Source organism: Polypterus senegalus, chromosome 17, assembly GCF_016835505.1.
Source record: "Polypterus senegalus isolate Bchr_013 chromosome 17, ASM1683550v1, whole genome shotgun sequence".
NCBI lineage: Eukaryota > Metazoa > Chordata > Cladistia > Polypteriformes > Polypteridae > Polypterus > Polypterus senegalus.
In genome coordinates this window covers 87,675,400-87,699,474 of record NC_053170.1, presented here as the reverse complement: position 1 = coordinate 87,699,474, position 24,075 = coordinate 87,675,400, and the positions used below count along the sequence as shown (strand labels likewise).

General features: G+C 36.6%; 1 protein-coding gene across 1 annotated transcript in view; it reads right to left on the bottom strand.

The window, feature by feature from the left end:
* stx8 (syntaxin 8) overlaps positions 1-24,075 on the bottom strand; it is a 145,404-nt gene that overhangs the window by 48,127 nt on the left and 73,202 nt on the right. Inside the window, exon 7 of the mRNA XM_039739869.1 lies at positions 15,499-15,600. Coding sequence (XP_039595803.1) covers positions 15,499-15,600 — 102 coding nt within the window. The remainder of the gene's footprint in view (positions 1-15,498; positions 15,601-24,075) is intronic.

Sequence of the window (24,075 nt, the reverse complement as noted above, 5' to 3'; positions counted from 1 at the left end):
TATAACTATACCTCAAGTATTATTAATGTCTAGCAGATACACTGAATATATATACTGTATAAAAAAAAACAAAAAAAAAAAACACACACCTGGATAAATATAGTAAATGTATATTCTAACAGCAAAATCTGTAGTGCAAGTAATGATTTTAAATAATTAAAATCAAAATTGATTTAAGTGCATGTATATTTACATTTAAGTTTAATTGCCAACATCAATTAATTGATTATGTGAGAATTTACACATATACATGCGCCCACCCTGGATCACGTGGGGGCCGCCTTCCTGGTTGCTTTGGGGGCCACGAGTTGAGGGCATGGAAGCCCCACCCTGCAGGGGCTCGTGGTCACCGCCAGAAGCGCCCCAATGCCTTGGGGACCTGGTGCCTCAGCACTTCCGCCACATCAGGAAGTGCTGGAGAGAAGAATTAGAAGGATACTCTGAGAGCTGCCGGGAGGACAGCTGGCACTTCCGCCACGCTGGGGCGTGGCCAAGAGGGGAATGCCGGGAACCACCTGGAGCTCATCCGGGAGAGTATAAAAGGGGCCGTCTCCCTTCATTCAGGGCTGGAGTCGGGTGGAAGACGGACGAGGCACGAGAGAAAGTGTGGAGGCGGCCCGAAGAAAGGCATTGTGAGGCCAGGACTGTGTGTGTTTGGGGTTTGTGAGTGTGCACTGGACTTTATTCGGTGTCTGAGTGACACGTATATTTGTAAATATTGTAAATAAAAACGTGTGGTGGTGACAAACAACATGTCCGCCTGTCTGTGTCCGGGTCGGCTCCACAATATGCATACATATATACATACATATGCATGCATACATATATACATACATACATACATATACATATATTGCATAGTTTTACTGTCAAATAATGCAAAGAGTATGGGACACGTGTTTCGCCCTCATTTTATCAGGCATACACACTCTACTGGTCCCCTCTCTGGGATCAAACCTCGGATGTTAGCGTCAGAGACGAAGCCCCTTTACGCTGCGCCACGGCGTGTGGCTCATTTATTTGACAGCCTATAGGTCCGGATTAATTACAGTCATTGTATTCATAGTCTGAGACCCGACTTGAACTGAGTGGGTTGTTACCTACCAGGTAATTAAGCCTGGTTTCATTTTTTTCTGTAATGTACTATCTGAAACAATGACAGCTTGCAATTATGAAACACATTTTATTTTCTTTTATGCTATATGTATTATGGATAAATATTTCTGTACAGATTTTATTAGTTTAAGTACGTATGTATTTTAAGGAAGTTATATTTTATTTTATAGTTTTTGTTATTAAAAGACGAACAGTTAACGCCAGTGGTGTATGGTTTAATTATAAAAATACACTTTAATATACAACATAAGGCTTCTATGCATGTGGTTATGCAGTAGCTTACTGTAAAAAGTTTTTCAAAGGGAAAAAGAAAAAACAAGAAAAATCAGAATCAGATAAATTAGCAATATGAAAATCAGCAGTCGGATATAGAATACTGATCTCGGTTCACTTGCTTAGTGGCACAGTTATAAGTCAAACCAAGCCTTAAAGGAGTCTTACCACTCCCCATTTCCTCATCAGAAAGCACCAGATCCTGTGAAATAATATTAAAAGATCTGTTAATATTTACATGGTGTTTCTATGTTATTGATGGAAGGACAAATTGCAAAACATCTGCTTAGACAAAATCGGAGACAAAGAAAGATGATGGTCCAGCTATGCTGGAGGAACAACGTCAATAATGGAAAAAGCCAGTCCCATTAAGCTGCTTCGTAGCACAGCCAATGTCTGGCCCAGGATGGAATTCAGTAAGTGCAATGAAATGTATATTATAAATGTATGTTATATATAGTCCGTGGCCATTTGTTGTATTTGTTTGTGGTTATCATAACGTCTGCACATTTTGTTATTTGAGGCTTGAAGGATCAGTGGTTAGCACTACTGTAACAACACAGTAGTCTGTCCAGCACAGTTCCCTAGACCTCTGGGACATGTAAAAGGTCACTGCGACATTATAATCCACTTAAAACTAGTTCACTTCCTTTTTTCACATCTACTTCAATACATTTTGTGAAGTTTGGCATATCCATCACTTTGTCGAACTTGCAGTGAAGCAAACTCTACAGGGTTCGCTCATCACTACCAGCAAGTATACTGAAATTCCACTTGACTTGGTAATGCTAGAAAAATTCTAAGTACATTTCAGAAACCAGCAAGAAAAAGTACTTTTAAAACACCCTCAAATTGTTCTGTGACAAAATCTTGGTTGACCAGTGTTATTTGACACATGAATTATTATGAAAGAATCAGAAATTGTAATTTGAGGTAGTGAACGACTTTGCCTTCTCTCACAAACAAAATGTAGAATACATGACAATGAGATTTGGAAAAGGCATGATCAATTGGCAGATATAAGGGGTGTATATAAACCTGCTATATTATAAACTTTACTATTCATCAGTGATATTAAAAAAAAAAAAACTTTGCAAAAATTCAATGTGATCATCAATTTTAAGACAGTGGCCTTATAAAGTTAAAAATTCTCTTCATGCCAGATCTTTTTATAGACACAAACGATATGAAGATTTTTGGTCGATTCGTCACAGAAAAATACACATGTGATTTACTAAGAAACAGATTGCATATGCTTTGCAGAATTATGGAAGCTCTGAACCGCACAGTGAAAAAAATGATTGGATAACCCTTATCTCGTACGTACGTAAAAATATTACCTGCAATTTAACTTAGTGATCCATCCTGTCAAAAACAATAAAAATGGCAGCAGCACGATTTAGATCTCTGCTGTACTTTTAAAGATCGCAGTTTGTTTTGCACAATGCTACGGATGACCCAGTGTGCCAGGTTTGCCAGTGGTTTTGACTAGGATCTTCAAGTTTGGCCTTTTAACAAGGATACATTTCTTGCCTGAAAATGGTGGGAGTTAAAGTGGCCTGATTTGGATTTAACTCTTTAGATGCACGTTAAATCCCACAGTTTATTGGTTTAGATAAGCGATCGAGTGTGCCAGGTTTACCAGAGAATTAAATTAGTGAACCCGCATTGGACTGGGTAAACTTCACATGCACTAAATACGTGAAATATGAATTCCTTTCGTAACTTGTGCGAATAAGAAGCTGCGGGCTAGTAAGTAGATGGCTAATTAATGTAGTTTCCTTTTACTATAAATTAGTGCATTGGTTAGCGGTACTGCTTTGCGGATTTAACGATCTGGGCTTGAATGCATAGCCTGCTTTTATAAACTTGCCAATATCCATTTCTGTGGCCTGTAACTGTGTGAGGAAAACATCAGACTGTTCAGTTATATGTCCTGTTTCGAGAAAATGATGTACAGTAGCACGCAATGGCGTATGGTGCTAATCTGAATGTATGCGGCGCACACACAGTATTGGCCGGTGCGACCTTAAAGTACCTGGTGCGCAGGCTATGGTAAGTGGTGGGCACGAGACAGTAAGTTGTACGCACCAAATTGTTTCCCAGAAGATAAAAAAACACCATATCTCCTCAGGTGCGCCATACGAGTGTGGATACGAATACTGTAACTGTAAACAAAGTACGTAACTAAACCCTTACCCTCCCACAAGCCTAATCTTAACCAAAGTGTAACGGGGTATGCGATGGGCATTTCGTGACTGACGTTCTGGGCATTACCTGATGTACATCAGAGGTATTGCAAGCTGCTGTTAAACCCACCCCCAACCATCCAACACTCCTTTAATAAATAAAAGTCCACCCGTCCGCTTTTTTATATCACCGCGCTACAAGCGCTGGAAGTGACATCAAACTGAAGCGCTATGGCTTTGGTAAGGTCGTAATTAGGAAGCCCCGAAGCCCACTTTTGTAATATTTTAATCTAAGTTTATCTCGTACGTATGTGAAAGTAACTCGTACGTACCTGAAAGTAACTCGTACGTATGAGATATTTTTACGTACATACGAGATAAGGGTTATCCCATATTTTTTTTCACTGTGCAGTTCAGAGCTTCTGTACAGAATAACACTTTTTGCTCCTTATTTTGATTTATTGCACTGTATTATATGTTCCAATACACTTTCAACGATCGCACGTGAGGAAAAAAAAAATTATTTTTTTAAATTGTAATTTACATGATTGTTGGTTTGAAGGTTTTTTCTTCAAATAACGCACAAGGGTCAAAGCCAGGACATCAATGAACTAAAATGACAAAACGCAATACTTTAACCAAACTTCAATTTAAAAAAACTTTTTAACTTTTTTAAAAAGACTTGGCTGGCTAATACCACAAACAAAATCTTGGATGCCAGAAACTGTGCCATCATTAATACCCACCAGGTGATGACATTATGCAGAGAAAACTGTTAGAGTTCACATAATAGCACAAGAGACCAATGGCTAACAAGAGAATGGCTGTCAACAAGGAGAAGTCAAAATGGCGGCACTCACACTAAATAAATTTTTGACCACAAAAAAGTTACAAATTGCCCCAACAGTATAAAGCAAAATACCATAGCATCAAAAATCTCCAATGATACTTACATGTTCATATTTTCATAAATACAAACAAGAAAAATGACATTATTACACATAATGAATGACTTGCCTATAAATGAATTGCACTACTACAATTGCCAGTTAGCTCCCAACGTCTGAAAATGTAGATTGTACTACTGCACATTAAAGGTGAAGGCATGCATTTTAAATCAAAGTACTGGAACCTCGGAAATATCCAAATTTAACTGAACTGAACTTCAAATTCTTAAATACTACCAAGAAAAACATTTTATTTATTCTTATTAATTAACTGAGTTTTGTAACTGCAGGAAACATGTTTTAGACACAATTACAGCTAACAAGTGGGCATAAACATTGTTTGCCTTCCTCATTTTATCTATTTTTTTTTTAAACTTGAGTTTAAAGTGATAAATCACGGCACAGTACTAAAGAATTGAATTTCAAGTGTCTACGGTTTGCACCGAGTATTTCTAGCTCACATCTATAATAAATTATGCATGTGATACAGGAAGTGCAAGGCATTATGGCATATATAGAAATGATAAAAAAAAAACACCTAAAAAGTTGTGCAGTTGTAAGCAGGCTAGAGTGAGTTCAGGTGTGTGCTTATGCAGTGTGTTGGGCCGATGCTTCATCTAGCGATCACACCAGCAGTCATTATTGCTAGGATAGCCACCAGCTCACTGCAACCTGAAGTCTAGAAGTAGGTTAGAAAAAGGACAGAGGGATGAGGCCTCAGAGAAATCTTCTGCTACATACAGAATATAAACTGAACAAATAATTACCTTTTCTATGATTTATTTGCATTAGCTGGATAAGTATGAAACAATCAACAAACTTAGCCTGACAGTTTTGGCCAGTTTTAATTCCCTTCTGTAATTTTCATAAACCCTACCGAAAGCCTTTTAAATGGCTAGCAAACACAACTTGCTAATGTGACCACAAGCTCTCCTTCTCTTTTTGTTTGGCATATTGGTTTTCTTATCAAAACTAACATAATGGTTGCAAGGATTTATTCACTGTGCTGATAATTGCAATTCTCATAGAAAAATCTGGCAGAGGCAGGCAGAACACATTATGCTGACAAATGTTGTGAAAACCAACATTAGAAAAAATGGGTTTAATTTCTGCGACATCGTAGCAACATGGCTGCATAGCTTTCCCTGGCTAGCAATGCAGGAGCATTCTGTCGTTTCCACAGCACCCAACAAACATACAAACATCCAGGCAGATTGGTGCCCACCTTTAATAGTCTGACTGTGTCGTGCCCCTTGTTTTAGAAGTACAAAACACAAGTAATTGCCTTAGCAGAAGAAGATTTGACCTTATTATCTATAATGGAGTTATTCATATACTTTAATTCTCTAGTAGTTTCTCACTGATGCTCTGTCAATGCCAAGGAATATAACAAAGTAATCAAACATATTCTTGTACATTATTGTATGATGCTACTATCCCTGCAGTTCGTTACCCAATGTTGATTTTGTACTATTACCCTCTCTTCTCTTAATAAATATGCAAAGTTATACTCACATTCTATCTCCATCTTTGCTATTCTGTTGTATCAAATATGACATTCTAACACAAAATCATGGATGTGTTTCCAAGGAAGGATCAGAAAGGATGGATATATAAATAATGAAGCACAGGGTGATCAAAGCTGATTGATCTATTTTAATCAAAATGAATAACAAGCCATGCACTTATCTGCCAACATGGGCAAATATAGATATCAGTCAGAAGAGGAAACGAGTGAAGTCTTACCATAGTCAAATTTCTTTTAATCAGTTGTAATGTTTCATCAGCATTTTAAACATTAACCAAAACTCAACGTTTGAAAAATTGGCTAGTTTGAAACCTGAACGACCTTAAATCATAAACACCTGCAAAAAGTACAAAATCAACTCCAAACACTAGAATGAGGAGTGCCCCATGCTGCCAAGTTTATACATATATTGTCCTCACAGGTGGCGCAGTGGTAGTGCTGCTGCTTTGCAGTAAGGAGACTGTGGAAGATTGTGGGTTCACTTCCCAGTTCCTCCCTGCTATATAAATGTAATTAATATATGTAATATATATAGTTGCATCGATGATATCACTCAATGCAACTTCTGGGTGACGTTACCTAGCAACCCGTGGCCACGTTCGTAGCTTAGCAACCCATGACCACGTTTGTAGCTATAATACCCAAAATGCCAGCACCGGTAACCGGTTTGCAGTAAATCCAAAATAAAAAAATTAACTTTATAAATGGTGTGACCATTACCATTCACAAAAATAATCAGATTTTCATAATTATGCATAACTGAGCACCAGGAAATTTTCTATCAGTAGTACAAAAAAAAAAATTCTGAATTTACAACACTATAAAATCCTAAATGGCAAAAATGTAATGCTACGGAAATGTTAACAGTACGGTTAAAGACAACACTGAAGCCAAACATTAGACTAACTCAGGGGTGGACAATGTGGGTCCTGAAGAACCGCAGTGGCTGCAGGTTTTTGTTCCAACCCACCTTCTTAATGAGAAGTCGATTATTGCTGATGAAGCACTTATTGTTTAAGTGACATTTTGATGCTTCATTTTAGTGGTCTTACTTGTGAAGGGTCCCCAACCTTACCTGCTTATGTCAGTTTCAGCTGCATTCACTGTTTTAATGGTTCCTTATTAGCAATAAGATGTAAATGACAAAGCAGCCAGCAGTTCATCATCTAGCTTGTTTCCAAACCAAGTCCGGTTTTCTGTGTGTGTTCATCCTGCACTGTTTGATTTAATAAAAAACTTAACAGAAAAATGTGATAGACTGAAAATTATCTGTTTAAGACTTCAAATCATTTGGATGATATCTTTGGAAAGGAAAAAATCTACAATATAAGAACCTTTAGCATTGCAGACTAACAAGCCATAAAATTAAATAAGGTCTGAGATTGGCAAGGATTGGTTTCTAATTAAGCAATTGGGTTGGAATGAAAACCTGTAGCCACTGCAGCTCTCCAGGACTGACATTGCCCACCCCTGAACTAACTGATTAATAATTTAGTCCTGCATGACATGAATCTAGGTTTTAGTGACCTAGAAATGAGCCTGTTAAATTGTGTTCATTTTAAATGGGTATTTCTTATTGCTATAAAATGTTACCAGCATGTTTCAGACATAATTGTCGCACCACTGTTTACTTGATCTTCACGGCAGCACTTATACTAAAAACCAGATACATGATGATCAATGTCACTATTGTTATAAAAGAAGTTGATCCGGTAATAACGATCAAGCTTTGGATAAATAATTATCTGCACATGCAAGTAGCTTTATCACTGTTCCCTGTAAATGTGGCAATAGTGACCTTATAAACAAACAGCAATGCATCAGTACAGTTAGAGCTAAGGATGTTAGTGACTGTAAGGACATTTTGGCTTTGATTTATATGGTTTGTAACATTTATCTGTTTTATAAAGCTGCTCCTGGTAGACCCCTTTAGACCCCTATCTGTTCTTTGGCCTTATTCCTGCTTGCTATTTATTACGAGAATCTTCATCTCCCATCTAAATTTCAAACTTTGTCTTCAGACACACTTTTGCCTCATTTTATCCACTGTATTACATCTGAAACTTACATACGGCTAAAATCTGCACTGCCAGCACACAACATTTTAGTCACTGATTATATTTTTATATAAATCAAAAGGCAAACAGGGATTTTGCCCAAGATTCTCAAATGTAGCCACATACGGAGGAATATCTCTGTAACTCATGGCCAGGATCAGACAGGCTCTAGTATTCATACTACCAGGTTAACAGGGTGTAATGCACGCATAACCCAGCCAGTTTCACAAGGCTGCCTTAATCCCTTTATCACAGCACAGGCACCAGCAGACACTTCAAACACACTTTCAAGGTTAAAGCTATCACCAACTATAAAGAAAATGTCAGTGAAATGACCAACACCGCCACTTCACTCGCAGACGAACTGAATAAACATTACAGTTATTTTGTACCTCTAAACACAAAGTCCTACATTATGGCTTGCAATGAACCACAGTTTTTTGTCTTATGTTAAGAAAAGATGATATAAAGTGCTCAAGAACTGGAAAAAGATTTTTATAAAGAGCAAAGCAGCTAGATCGGCCATTGGTTCATCCTTGGTTCTCTAAATTTGACTCTTGTACTCAAAGACATCAACAAATTATAACTAAACCTGTCAAAGATTATTGCACAATTTTAGTGCACCCATAATTTTTGTAAAATGTGTATTTTAGGAAAAGATAGGACTGATTTGGGGTTTGGACTTTAGCTTGGCAAAATGACTGTCTTCTGGTCCCTTCAAAGAGTATCTCACCTTTTCCACCAGTATTATTACAAGATTCTGAGAAATTATAATGATTGTTTTCAAGGTGCATAAAATTTGAAATGATTTTTTCAAAATAAACAAAGAAACTTAATGCTAAATAAATATAAAAAGGGAGAAGGCATAGTGGATAACCACAGTATAAGTTAGTACACAATAAAAATATAAACATTCTGAAAATGAACACAAAGAAAAGGATTGTTGCACTACTGGTCTTTAAGGTAAGCTGAATTCAAGGTAAGTAATTTCAAGACAGCCAGTTTCACTGATTGCAATACATTTTGCTTCCACAAAACGTGTTTTTTATTTCTAAATAATTAATGCATAAACTGAAGGTCCTCATAAGTAAGTGATGAATCAAGACCCCAAGTCTTTTCACCTTGGTAAACTATTTCCAAGATTATAGATACAGTAAGCAAGCAAGCAATGTGTATGATATAACCAAGAGCATTTTAATTCAATCCATCTGTCCTAACAGCCAGCTCAGCTCGGTCCCAATCACAGTGACATTGTCTTTAATAAGTTTTCAAAAAAAAAATTGAAATTTTTATATTAGGGCAGTGGAGGTTTTTTTTTTTTTTTACAGAAAGTGAGTACTTACAAGTAACCTGAGCAAAAAAAAAAACAAAAAAAAAAACCAAAGATATATATATATATGAAGGACAATTCAACATTGTTAGAACAAACAAAAGTATATACTCAAAGGATGATTCCCCCAACTAAGTGACCATGACAAAAACTGGATATTTCATTACAGCATGCTCTCATTTTAGATTGAGTCCAACAAACTGTTTGAAACAGCTATCAAAAATGTGAACTTTTCTTTCCCCCCACAAGAATCCCACCAACCCCTAAGTTTTAAAAACAACTGACTCTGGGACAAAACAAACTGTCAGAGACCCCCACAAGGCTAACTCGCTTCTCAGTTTTTATTTCTTTTTCGTGTTAACTATATAAACATAAAACAAGTCATATAATGCATATAAAGTTCACTCTTCCATAGATTCAGATGGATTCAGTCCACTTCATTCTCATGATCAGTGCTCAGTAACATCAGACAAACATTGGGCCTCACATTGAGAGAAGTAAGGGTAAATTACAAGGAGGAAGGGGGGAAAAAAAAAAGACCCCCTTCTACCCCTCCGTGTCCATCCAGAATACATTAACACACTAAAAATGTTGGCAAGGCAGAGACATACTCATGAAGTTAACAATGTGAGCAGTGACTCGAGGTCTGGGATCTTCAAATAAACCCTCTGCTGCTGTCATGGGCACCAGGAAATGGAATTAACTGCAATATTAGGTGACCTTCATTTTGTTGTTTTTTGAGACCTGACTGTAGGACCTACGAATGGCTGTTACCAGGGTCCCCCACATGAACAATAAGAGCATTTCCCAACCAATATAGCTGCTGGTTTGCTGCACAAATAAACCCCCGAGCTGACAGCACTCTAGCTTGCATTCATTTACCTCGCGGTATCATTTTTCTTCTAGTCGTTCCCATAAAACAAGTGCAGAGTCAAAAACCAGCGCTTTAAAATACAAGTTGAGAGATTAAGAGGCCCTCTGTGTTCCAAAGGAGGCCTTCAATAGCCAAACACCAGCTCTCACAAGAGTTGTGGTGCACTGCTCACAGATATACACACAGAAATAATTGACTTTTTAAAAACAATATATCTTATCAAGAAGTATGAAAAGGCTAGGTTTGTTTCCCTAGGGTTGACTACAGCACATATTTAATAGTCCAGATGGAAGGAGAGGTTGCTGAAGTGTGAGAATTATAGAGACTCTAGTTTAATAAGAAATTTAGGAAGAGGAAACTGGTTTCATAAAACAAAGTTTTTTGTTTTTTTTATATAATGAGCTCAAAGCGGATTCATTGTAATAACGGGGGATTAACAGCTAGATTAAATAAAAGGAAGTAATCATTACACCAGCTTAAATGTAATGGCATACAATTTGACCGGTTTTGTTTTCTAAATACTGAAATACTCTTTATAAGTCAGCGACTTTCAATAGCCATGATAAGCTACTAACTTGCCAAAGCTCAGCATGGTTGCTGACCACATATGTTTTCTTACTCTCAACAAGATGTATTTCAATAGCACTAAGGTATTTAGGTAAAAAATATAAAATACTAACGTTTGTGTCAACGTTAAAATGCACAAGTATTTTTTACTGCTTAAATGTTGTTCACAAAGTTAAAATAAAACCCAGGCAAACATAATAAGAAGCTCAGATACCACACACATATCAACAGATATCTCTATTCATAGATGGTAACTTTCTGGACACTGTACATACTACACACAAAAACATTAAAAGCTCCTTGGTGTCTTGCATGTCTTCCAAAGTTAATCAAAACCAGAGCTTAATTTGTGTTTTATTTATACATCAAAAGAAAACAGATCCTAAATGATTAAATTATTAAAAACACTCAGTAAATCTATTTAACAATCAAACCATCGTGATCCATGGCCAGCTTTTTATCCCGGCCACTACCCCCGGAACGCCAGAGGGAACCATCCCTACAACATGGAGATGCTTCAGATTCCAGAAGGGCATCATGGACTATGGAGTTTTCCTGTTGGATAACATCAGGACCACCAGGGGTCGCTCCAGGGAGAACCAGGGACTGCTATTTGCCCTATGCCCCGGAAGTACGTCCGAGTCACATGGACGGAAGGAATGACATACTTCCGGGGTGAAGAAAAGGACTTTTTTATCTGACCCGGAAGTGATAAGGAATCATGGACTGAAGGATGAGAAACACTTCCGAGTCAGGGACTATATAAGAACTTTGGGAACTCCCAGGTGACAAGCAGAGCTGGCTGATAGGAGGGCAATTCGTCTGGGAGTGTTTATTATTGGAGTATTGTGTTTGATTAATGAGTATTGTGGAAGAAAGAGTGCTTGGTGCACATAATTATTAGAATAAAAATAGTAATTATTGGACTTTTACCTGGTGTTTGGCGTGGTACCTGAGGGTTCAAGGGAGCGGTAGCGCCACCTACTGTCACACCATAAATACAGTATTATAATGAAGAATTGTTTTCACAGACAAAAGCATCTATTATGTACACACTACAACATACAGAATTTGACTATTGCTTAAAATGCACAATAGTCCAACTAGGTTGAATGGTCTCTTCTTGTGTATAAGACTTATGCTCTTATACCACACTTATTTAAGACTACAGCTATTCTTTTACTCTTCTAAAAAGTTCAAATTAAGCTTCCATGTACACTTAGGAATGAAACAAGTTGCTTATTTTAATTTTTTTACTGTGAACAGTTGTTTCACTGAGTTGAACACAAATTAGGCAAGGCTAAAATCATAATTAACAACAAAAGATGAAAGTCCACTGTACATCTTGCTTTACTACAAGTTATTACATATAGTTTCACTCTATGCTTCTGATTACTGCAGTATAAAGCATTGTTTGTAGCATTACCACAAAATAGTAAAAAAAAAAAAAAAAAAAGACAATAGGGACATAACAGAATAGGCACCCAACCTTGAAGTCTTACCATTAGCATTTTGGATCCAAAGCTGATAAAGACTATAAGTTATCATGTGAAGAAAAGGGTCAATAAAATTTGAAGCTAGAAGAATTTTCACAATAATTTTCTTTTCCAGAAGGGAAGAAAGTATTCACATAAAGCAATGACTGTCAAAGTGGGAACCAACCAGAAGCAGGGCATCAGGTTTTGTGTTTCTAAGCAGCACTCTTCTACTTAACACACAACTCTTAACTAAACCGCTCAGAAGGGTGCTGCTCTGCCACAGTTCTGCACGGTTGCTGGCCACATGCGTTTTCAACTCTCTTAATACCCTTGTTTAAGATGTGTGTTTTACATTTATTTAAATAAATAAAAACTGCTTAGAAGTTATTTAACTGATGGTAAAATATGATGGCAACTGTTTTGCTTTTCAAATAAAAACCAAAAATAACCTCCTCCAAAAAGTAAACCTCCAGTCTGTTTTGTTCTTGGGGTCATTTAGCAGCAGTTCTGTCACATTGGTCTTTACAAAAATGTGCTAGAATTCCACAGATTTGTGTGGTATATTCCACCTGGCCCACTATATTTCTCGGTCATAGTTGTGAAAAATGTTTTCTGTGTTGAAATGTCCTGGTTTCTGTTTCTGGATTGCTGTAATGTAATTTAAGCTCAGTATGAACATAGTTCTACCGTCAAAACTGCTTCTTGGAGGTCTGTGAAACTCTACCACAATTCACGTCAAGTGGACTTTAGTGTCATACCATCTATACCTTGGTCCATTATACAGTGGTATGAATTTACTGTATGTTTCCCAGGGCCACTGTACAATATTTAGATAATAAATATGACAATATAAATATAGAACAGGGTGGGTAATTTTGCATAAGAGAATGTAGAACAAGGAAGATAATCTGTACAAATCAACATGATACTGACAAACAGCAATCAGTGATAACAGAAGATGGAAAATGGATAAGGAATACAGGACAGAACAGTAATTCAGAACAGTTCTTCAATATATTACACTTCACCATACAGTCCCCTTCTTTAATCAAAATTAGTTGAAATTTTTCCTAACAGGAAGGATCTTCAAATACAAAAAATGCTTATTGTACACAGGAACCGATTCCAGTTATTGAAAAGGAAAAAGGTAAATAACACTTCTCTCATGTGCAAAAGTGAAAAGAACACGTTGACTATTAGCTCATTCAATTAAATCAAATATAAATAAAGTCTAGATACGGTATAAGAAATTAAATTGACCTTGCAATTAAGTAACACCATAACTTTTGGACCACTCCTAAAGATTCTCACATTATTACAGCAGGCTCTGAGTAAACGATGAAACAAAAAAGGGTCCTCCAGCATGGCATTGGCCTTAAAAATTCCTGCAAATCTGCAAAAGCTTGGATTTAAAAGAAACATACTTTACTTCAAGTTTTGACAAAGATAAATGAAAATACAGGTCTCAGTCCATAAGAAATGCTGCAGCAAACTCTGAAGGAAGCTGTCCGTCATAGACTGGCAACGAACATTAGGCAGTTCAATCAGTTATAGACTGGCAACGAACATTGAACTGCCTAATCAGTTTTGTTTAGATAAATGTGCGCAGCATGTCATTAAAGTGAAAGCTTGGTTCCTATTAAAGCTGCTAATGAATGGGACTTTGCTTATTTATTAAAAGAAAAAGTTCACATAAATTTTACAAAGCTTACTGAGCTTTTATAAAACATGTATTTAATGTTTACAGAAAAATATGTATTTTAGTACGTGTGGCTTTTAAATAAGCTATCTATTCCTTAACATACTATAATTTAGTTATTTTTAATACTGCTTTTCTAGGACATAAAAAGTCAAGGGTTTGTATACTTTCAAACACTAATGTTAAATATTAAACTCAATGGTGCAGATTAAGCCAAAATCCTCCAAAAATGCCTTTCTAAAAACTTTCCCAAAGACCCGTGAATTCTCCCAAATTAAAATTTTCATTTGTATAATGTACTTGGAACACAATATCCAGCCATTTGAAGTTATTAGCCTACCGCCAAGCACATTTAAAAATGTATGTCTAATTACTCTATGGAAGGAATGATGGATGACTTGGGCAAACACTACCAGTGAAAAGAAGGGAGAAGAAAAAAAGAAAAAAGATTACACAACATTTTACCACTAAACCCTCTCTCCAGTTTCCTCGAAGTGCAGAAGTGAAAATGACCACCAAAGGAATTGTTTAAACAGCTGCAAACACAAATTTAATTACTTGATTTCTGACTACTTAGGAATGGTTGACAAACTAGAGATGCTTTTGTCTTTCGCCGTCTCCCAGCTTCCTTGAGCCATTCTTTTACTCCGAGAAGCATGGCCTGTCATTTTCAATTTTATCCCACCAGAACGTCCCTTTTTAAAAAGTTGCAGGTGCGATATCTCTTTAAGCTGGCAGCAGTACGATGCTGGAAATGAGCCTCTGGACTTCAAAACATACAGATTATCTACCAACCCAAAGGAGATGACAAAAAAAGGAAATGTATCCAAAGGGGCCCCTTTAAAACCAAGCAAATGTTCTGAAAACTCTAACAAATTAGAGATGTGTTTGCTGGGGAGCTGATATGAGCATGAACTGTAGAAAGTTCAGCCAGAGTCAATAAAGCGCACTTGCAGTGAAATTTAAAAAAGGCATGTTTAAAAATATTAAAAGCACTGAACAAACTGCTGTCATAAATTTAAATAACCAGTAATGTACAAGTGAAAACATCAGAGACTTAACTTTCAGAGTAACAAAATGTGTAAACTTTCAGAGTAACAAAATGTGTAGTCAAATAAAGTGCATTTCAGATAAGTGGGGATGTCATTCCAAACTGCTGACAGTTTCCTCTTAAATGACTCAATTCAGGTAGGTTTGAGATGTTAGAATTTTGCACCATGTTTACAACCCTAAGGTTTCCTCTAGCAATTCCTCGTTTTGTTCAACCTCACCCCAAAGTCAAAATCAGTATACAGTAAAGCAAGTAAATATATTCTGTTATTTCTTTTCTGCTCCCTTTTGTGCCTTTAACAAAGAAATGCCTTTTTCTGTTAATCAAACCAATCCTCCTTTGAAAGTGTCCAACTCAAAAGGCCCCAACCCAGCAAAGGAGAAACTCACCACAGGAAGCAGACTTCTTCTCCACAGTTTGGACTCTGTGTGTTTCGTTACGGATTCTGCTGTCAGTTTTATCCACCAGGTGTGCCAGGTCATCAATGATCTCTGTAGAGAAGAAAAAAAAATACACTATATGTAGATATTTAAATAAATATATGCACACTCAGTAGCCTTACATGCAAATACCCTACCCCTTCAAACTGCCAAATATAAGGCTGTAACTCAATATATCATACAGAATGAAGACATTGTCAGAAAGTTCAGTTATTGTTCGAGCAAACACCAAAATGGACAAGATGCAGGATTTATGTGGCTTTGGCCAAAGAATGACTGTTGGTGCTAGTTTGCCAGAAACAGCTGCTCTCCTGAGATTTTCACACACTATAGTTTATAGAGATGGAGCAAGAAATATCTGAGGGAGCAGCAGTTCCCTGTCTGAAAAACAGCTTATTAATGAGAGGGGATAAGAGAACGGCCAGATTCATTTCAGCACACAAAAAAAGCCACAAGTATTCGAGTTAACAGCTCTTGATAAGAGTGGTGTGCACAATGGGATCACCTAATGCATAATGCTTCAGGCTTAGAAGGTTCCACTGCTATCAGCATGGAGGAAGACAAGATGAAAGTAGGCATGTGACTAGCAAAAGTGGACAACTGAATGTTTGAAAAATATTACCCTGCCTGGTGAGTATAAATTTATGCTATATGTGAATGACAGAATATAATAATAATACTACATTTTATTTATTTGTAGGCACCTTTCTAAACACTCAATGAAACCAAACAATAAATAAAACACACATTATAAACAAAACCAAAAATACAAAATTTAAAATCGTGCAGAGCAATTGTAGTCAAAGAGAAAAAGGAGTCTTAAACAAATTTTTTAAGTTTAGATTTGAAAAGTGAGAATGAAGCAATGTTTCTAAGTTCAGAAGATAATGAATTTGACATAAAACATCAGAAGTCTAAAGATCCGTACTGCCTTCCTTGTCTTAACAGCACAGGCTGGTGGTGGTTGTGAAATGGAGTGTGGAGAATGTTTTCTTGGCACATATTACGTTTCTTAATAACAGATGACTTAAGTGGTACAGTTTAGCTAAGCACTACTGCCGACTATGTACATCCCTTTATGAACACAGTTTACTCTCTCTCAGATAAACGTGCCATGTCACCAAGTGCACATCTCAGGATGGTTCTGTGAATATGAGAGCACGTTTAGTTTACTCCAGACTCTGCAATCTCCATATCCCAATCCAAAAGAGCCCTTTTGGAATGAGGTGGACCAGGAATCTGGAAGCATAAACTTGTAAGCTAAAAGAGTTGTGTGATGCTATCAAGAAAAAAATGGAGCAAAATTTCTAATAAATGCTTTCTGTACCTTTTTATAATCATGAAAGGGGAACACTATTTTGGAGGTAAAAAGGGTTCCTATCAGACTCTAGAGAGGTGTATCTAATTAAGTGGCCAATACGGGGATATAATACATTGTTCCAATTTGCTGGTAGTCTAAAAATCTGAGAGTACAGCATTTCCTGCCAGGCTAATAATTTTATCAGTGCTAGCAGTCCAGTGCACTAGTAAAATTTTCCAATCTAACAAATTTCCAAACAAAAAAAATCTGTAAGGACCACCATGGTATTATTAGTAAATGATCTTTATGGTTTTCTTTTAACAGGGTGGAGGGCACAACAGAAGTATGCAGGACAGAGTCGGAGGCTTGCAGTTAGCTTCTATTGGTGCTGCAAGGCGCTCCCAGACTTTTTTTTTTTTATAAAAGTCATCAAACAGATGCATTTCTCTTTTGCTTGCGAAATCCAAAATACTTCCTGTTCCTTATCCCTCGTCTGCTGGATTTAGATGCATTGCACTTCCAGATAAGTATTCATTGGTTGTTGTTTCTTATGCACATACAGACCACCCCTACGACTATAGTAAGAAAAAAGAAATCAATCCTGGATGATATTGTTCGAGTGAGTTGCTGGGTATTTCACATTAACTGAGCGAACTTCGCAGGACCATGCTGCCATCCACCTCTGACTCCGTAACATTAAGTAAGTGAAGGCTACAACTGAAAATCGCATGGAACATCATCTAATGTGACATGGTCTTTAGGTAACCTAACACATATAGTATATGCTTGAAATCAGGAATGAAAACCTGCTTTCCCAGAGGAAAAAAAAAAATCTGCTTCCTACTAATTAGGTAACAGGAAAAACATTTTATAAAATAAGGAAAACTACACAAGAGGGCTTCTCAAAGTGATTAAGTCCTGTTTGGAACTTTCACTAGTGTTCAAATATCTAGTTTAGAAAGATTTGGCAGGTCTTAAGTTGGTTCAAGACACTGTCCTTCATATGCTTATCACGATCAGTTAATGAATTAGACCCAAAAGGTTTGGTAGATACTTTTATCATTCGTAACTCCAAACAACCTGCAGTGATCAGATTTAAATGAAATGTGCTTATAGATAAAAAAGATAATCAACATAAAAACATTTTAATTTTAAACCACCCACAACAGTACAGGCGAATCATTTTATTTTCAACATGTCACACATTGTAGTACCAAGGGCACAAGTACAGCCAAAATACATAGCCAAGTATGTGAAAGGAAACAAGAGATTCCTCATAGACTGCAAAAACTGCAAAGAAATACTTTATCAGGGAGCACCAACGGAAGGCAAGTTCACTTTTCATTAGCTTTCTTTCAATATCTGGCAAAATAAAGTATTACAAGAATACAGGAGTTGTAACATCACAAAACCATTACAAATGTCATCCGAATGTGGTCCCTACTGAGTGGAACCTAATCCATATTCCTACATGCCAGACCAATGAGGAATCTAGCAAAAGTAACGTCCCACCACTGCACAGATGTATATTTTTGCTTCAACAGACGTGTCAATAGGTATACAGGATCACACACACAATAATAAATTGTTCGGCTGTTCACAAGCAACTAACTAAAGGAGAAAGCTGCTAAATTGCTCATATTCATTTGCTCAAGTCTGAGTTCACAGTATTTGAAGAATTTGAAACTAAAGATAACTCTCTTCCTGCCGCTCTTAATCATTGCAGATTCATTGGTATGTCTCACTGCCTGCCACCTCCTATCTCAAAAATGCCAGATCACCAGCAAGGGGCTTTACAATGCCTACTGCGGTGAGAGTGAAGCTGTCAGTAATGACACTGGCAGAGGTATTTGGATGCTTAACTGAAGGCATTGTTTCTTAAGATGCTGTGTGGAGACTGCGATCTGTGCAGATAAGTGTGTTCTTCCCCACTTGTGCATATTTCTGTTGCCAGTTATCATGGTGGCAGTATTGCCAGGGTTTCATGTTGATTTAGAAGGCGAGTACTAAATCTGAAACTGTGGCATTTATAAACTGTAACTAAGTTGGTCGAAAGCAGAGTGACATAAGATTTACTTTTGCCATTATTTTGCATTATTCCTGCAACCTCTCCTTATTTAACTTCCAAGTGAAAAACACCATCCATTAAAAACACAAAATAAATTACATTCACTTTTTTAGTTTAACTTAAAGTGTTGATGTGGAATCAACATGACATTATTCACTCATTAAAAAAGCCAACTTGCAGGCTGAAATAAGATTTGCTGAACAACTGCAAGTACAGTGAATATGATTGCGCATGCATTGTTAATATATTTGAAATTAACAAGCATCGTCAAGTTATTTACATTTACATTTACGGTTAAGTCACAGACAAGTCCAGATATGCAGCCCTGTACTTCAAGGAACTAAGACCCACCATTGACAGAAGCGTAATGTTCTGGATGTATCCCCTTCAGATGAACTCCTCAAAAACAAACCGACTGCCAGACCTCTGTCTATTATAGTGAATAAAGATTCCCATGATAATTTGCTGACCATGAAAAGGTTGACTGTTTTGATTCATATGGATTCTTCCCCCCAATGCAGAAATATTTCCCAATGCCATTACGAAATGTGACTGCGTCACATACAACAGCATTAAACTACATGGTTTGTTTTGGGGTTTTTTTTGACACCACTGCGTTTTCTACTTGATTCGAAAAAGCAGAGGACTTACCCTGAGGCAGATATTGAAATTGGCCTTGTACTGGGATGATGCTGAACTAAGTGACTGTGTTTTTGTGACATTTCTTTCATTAAATCAAAAACGGAGCAGGCTGGGAACTTGAAAGTGACCATGTTTAATTTTATGTCAGAAACACATTGGTCAAATATTTGCTTTTGTGGAGTATTTGATGTAGAATGTATGAAAAGAAAAATCACAAAGTTGTAACTCCATTTATTTCCTTGCTTCTAAAATAATTGAAATGTCAATTAATTATAATAAAAAACAATGCATGTAATTGAGTTTTTTCCCCCCCATGGGTAAGCCTACAAAAATACAATAACTGACCGGGCAGATTTAGCTCTGAGAAAACGTTTCATCTTACCTTTTTCATGTTTTTTCTTTCTCTCTATTTAAATAATAGTTAAAATAATCCATTCATTACCATTATTAAGTTGCTCATTCAAGTTTAGAGTTTTGGGGCTCAGAGTCTATGCTTGGTGAACCAAAACCAAAGCTGGAAAAAAAAGGACAGTTTACATTCACCAATCAACTGGACATGTAACTATGGAAGATGTCACCAAGAGATTAGGAAGATTAACTGTCCTGAAATGCAGGGGCTACATAGGTGCTTCTATGTATTACAATTTAAACTATGCAGTAAATACGTTAATAGTGGCAAAGTGGTAAATGTTGCAGTCTCACAGCTCCAGGAGGCCGGGTATGAACTCCTACCCTATCATTATCCGAGTGGAGTTTTCATATTCTGCTCACATCTGCACGTTTTTTTCCTCCAAAATCTCAAACGCATGTGAATTAGGTTCATATGCGCTGCAGAACTAGCTGGGTGTGTGAGACTGCATCTAGCAATGAACTGGATTGGATTAAGCAGGTATGAGAAATAAGCAGATCAAAGAATAGACAAATATTAGAGCTGTAACATGTATGATATACTACATATTTAAAATATGTCTGATCATATTTCTTAATTATACCATACCATATTTATTTGTTGAGCGCTTAAAAACACAGCATTACAACTGACCAAAGCGCTGTACAGTTACAACAAGCAGAACTAAAAGCAAAATATTAAAAATAAACATTAAGAGAGAATTAAAACAGAGATACTAAAAACAGGTCAAGGGACCAAATAAAATAGAGAAAATAGCAAAAGGCAAGTGGAAAATGAAACAGGTTAAGAATTAAAAGCCAATATGAAGAAGTGCGTTTTTAGGCGAGATTTGAATGTGGCGACTGAAGCGGCTTGCCTAACCACTAAGGGCAGGGAGTTCCAGAGCCTGGGTGCACAGACAGAGAAAGCCCAAGTACTAAAAGCATATAGAGCAAATATTGTAGATTTGAACTGATATTTATTGGGATACATAATAAAATCAGTATTTCAACATTTTCTCTTACATATATTTGTATTAATCTAAGATATGGAAGAAGATGATCCGCTGTGGCAACCCCAAAAGGGAGTAGCCAAAAGAAGACATTTTTAGTAATCTAAAATACTTGATAATTTAATCACATTTCTGCATCTTTGAGCGTCATATTAATATGAAGTTAGTGTGAAATGTTTTAATTTGAGTATACGATCCTTCACACAATTCTAAATTGGCCTAGTGTTGAAATGTGTCCCTGCAATTAAAGGCTGCCCTGTACAGAGTCGGCCCTTGCCTTGCATTTGATGATGTCAGAATGGATTCCAGGCCTAGCAAACCTGAACCTGGCTGAACGGTTAGAAGCACACACTGATACAGCACCCACCACATGACAAATCAACTCTGGATGCCAGACTGGGACCCAAGTATAGCCATGCAACGGGTGACACCTCAGCAACAGACAAGTTCAGATGGAATGGTACCAGTGCGAGATTTTTTTTATGGTGGCCGGAGTGCCAATTCTGCCACCAAGCCCCTGGATGCAGATTAATTTCATACCCACAACGGACCAATTGCAGGTTAAGGGCCTTGCTCAAGGGCCCAAAGAAGTAGAGTCACTTTTGTCATTTACAGAATTTGAGCCGGCATCCTTCCGATTACCAGTGCAAATGCCGAGTCTCAGAGCCACCAGGCTGAATGAGTTTAGGAATATTGCTAAGATATAACTACTGGCTACACCCTAAATCACTTCTGGTACATTCAAATGTATCACTTAATGAATTACAGGTTTTTAATCCACTCATTGCTTATTAAAGGAATCTTTATATCAAGTAGTTATTTGTAGAAACTTCTAAATGAATTAAAGATACTCAATTTGGTTGAAGATATCTCTCTAACTCGGTTAAAAGATATCATAAAAGCATATCAACTGATGGAATATCAAGCACCCTTCACCGAATGCAGGGTTGGGTGCTATCCTGGCCATGTTGGGCAAAACCACTAAAACCAGTCCTGAACAGGGTGAAAGTTTTTGTATTATGGATATCTTATCTAGCTGTGTATTTCAAATACTTCTAAATAAAGATACAGCAAATGGTTTGTTTACAAATTCGATAAATATTTTTGAAGACAGCTACAATTCACTGACAGATATCCTTATACCATTTACAGGAATCATGATAACTGGTTTTCTCATAAAAAATTAAAAAAAACACAAAAATTTTGACAAACAAGAGCAATCACTCATGATAATTTGTTCTGATATCTCATCCTGAATTTTTATAAGAAATAAAAAACAGTACATTCGCTGAGACGAAAAATTTAAGGAGGTGTAGGGTTTCTAGAATTTCCTATATTCTACATCATAATGATTTCACACAAATTATGGAAAAATGTCCTTAATTTTTTAACTTTGTAAATTGTTTTGATGTAAGGAACACAGAAGTGTTGAGGAAAGGTAGTAATATGCACTGATGAAGAAAACACATTACTTTAACATGGCCTTTTTATAACTTCACTTTAACTTAATACTGATACTCTGTATGTTCAATTCTTCATAATAACTATTCACAGTGGCTCCAAAATCCATACTGACCCCTACTCTCTCTTCTGTTTCTTTTTCCGGTTTCTTTGTGGTGGCGCCGCCACCACCTACTCAAAGCATCCTGATGCACCAACATTGATGGACTGAAAGCCAGAAGTCTACGTGACCATCATCATCAGGTCCTTCCATGAAAACCCTAAATACAAAGAGGACTGTTTGACTTATGTTAGGTAGATTGCCCAGAGGGACTGGGCGGTCTCTTGGTCTGGAACCCCTACAGATTTTATTTTTTCTCAGCCTTTGGAGTTTTTTTGTTTTTTCTGTCCACCCTGGCCATCGGACCTTACTCTTATTCTATGTTAATTAATGTTGACTTATGTTTATTTTTTTTAATGTGTCTTCTATTTTTCTATTCATTGTGTAAAGCACTTTGAGCTACATTTTTTTGTATGAATATGTGCTATATAAATAAATGTTGATTGATTGATTGATTGAGAAGCCGGACAGTGCGGACATGTTGCATTTGTATTACCATATGCAAGTAAGACTTTACAATAATGACCCTATAAACCAATTTTTTTTTCCAATTATAAGGAATAAAGTCCAATTCAAAATACGAAAATTTCTTTCATCTTTAATGAGCGAACACTAAACACAAACCCTTGACCTTCAACCATAAGAATAGTGCAGTGACATTCTCATTATTAGCAAACCCTGTAGTCCACTCATATATATTTATTACTGTTATTATTACTGCATATTTGGCAGAAGCATTTACCCAAGGCATCTAACAATATTATAAATTACAACTGTTTACATCTGTAATTGAATCAAAGCAGGGCTAAGTGGCTCGCTCAAGGTCATACAGTGAGTCAGAAGTGGGAATTAAACGAATCATTCAAGACTTAAAAGCCTACCAGCAAATAGTTGAATTTTTTCCAAACCAGTCCAACACAAAGAAGATGCTAAGGAAGGATTCCCTCATAATCACCACTTCAACCATTTAACACGTGGAACAGCTGGATTCTTTACACTCTGTGGTAAGAGTATTAAAACAATTTAAAGTCTTAAGCAACACTCGAAAGAAATAAAATATCGTAAAACCTAAGTGTATGTACAAATAGTCTGCAGTTTTGCCTATTTTTCAAAACAAACTTCTTCCCTTCAGTATACACCTGTTAGTTCCGATTTACAATACAACCGCTGCAGAGTTTATAGACAGGATTTTTCTTTGTTTAGTATGGTGAACCTGCTTCTTTAATTATTTTTCTTAATACACAGAACATGGATTTTTACTTCTTGCATTATAAAAATGAAAAATTAAACTGTACTTTTCTCTCACTGCCATTTAGTCAGATATGTCAAAGAAAGCTCTTTTGGAAAATGTTACTGTTTCATACATGTATGAAGTCATATTTTAATTACTACTGGAAATTTTCAGAAGACTTCTGTATGGCAGAATATATAAAATTATGGTTCAAGGAAGAGTATCCCAAAGAAAACAAACTGTATGTTATTGAATAATAGATCAATTTAACATGTGATTTCATTTCTAAAAAAAGAGACTTGCTTTTGGTTAGTTCTCAGTTTT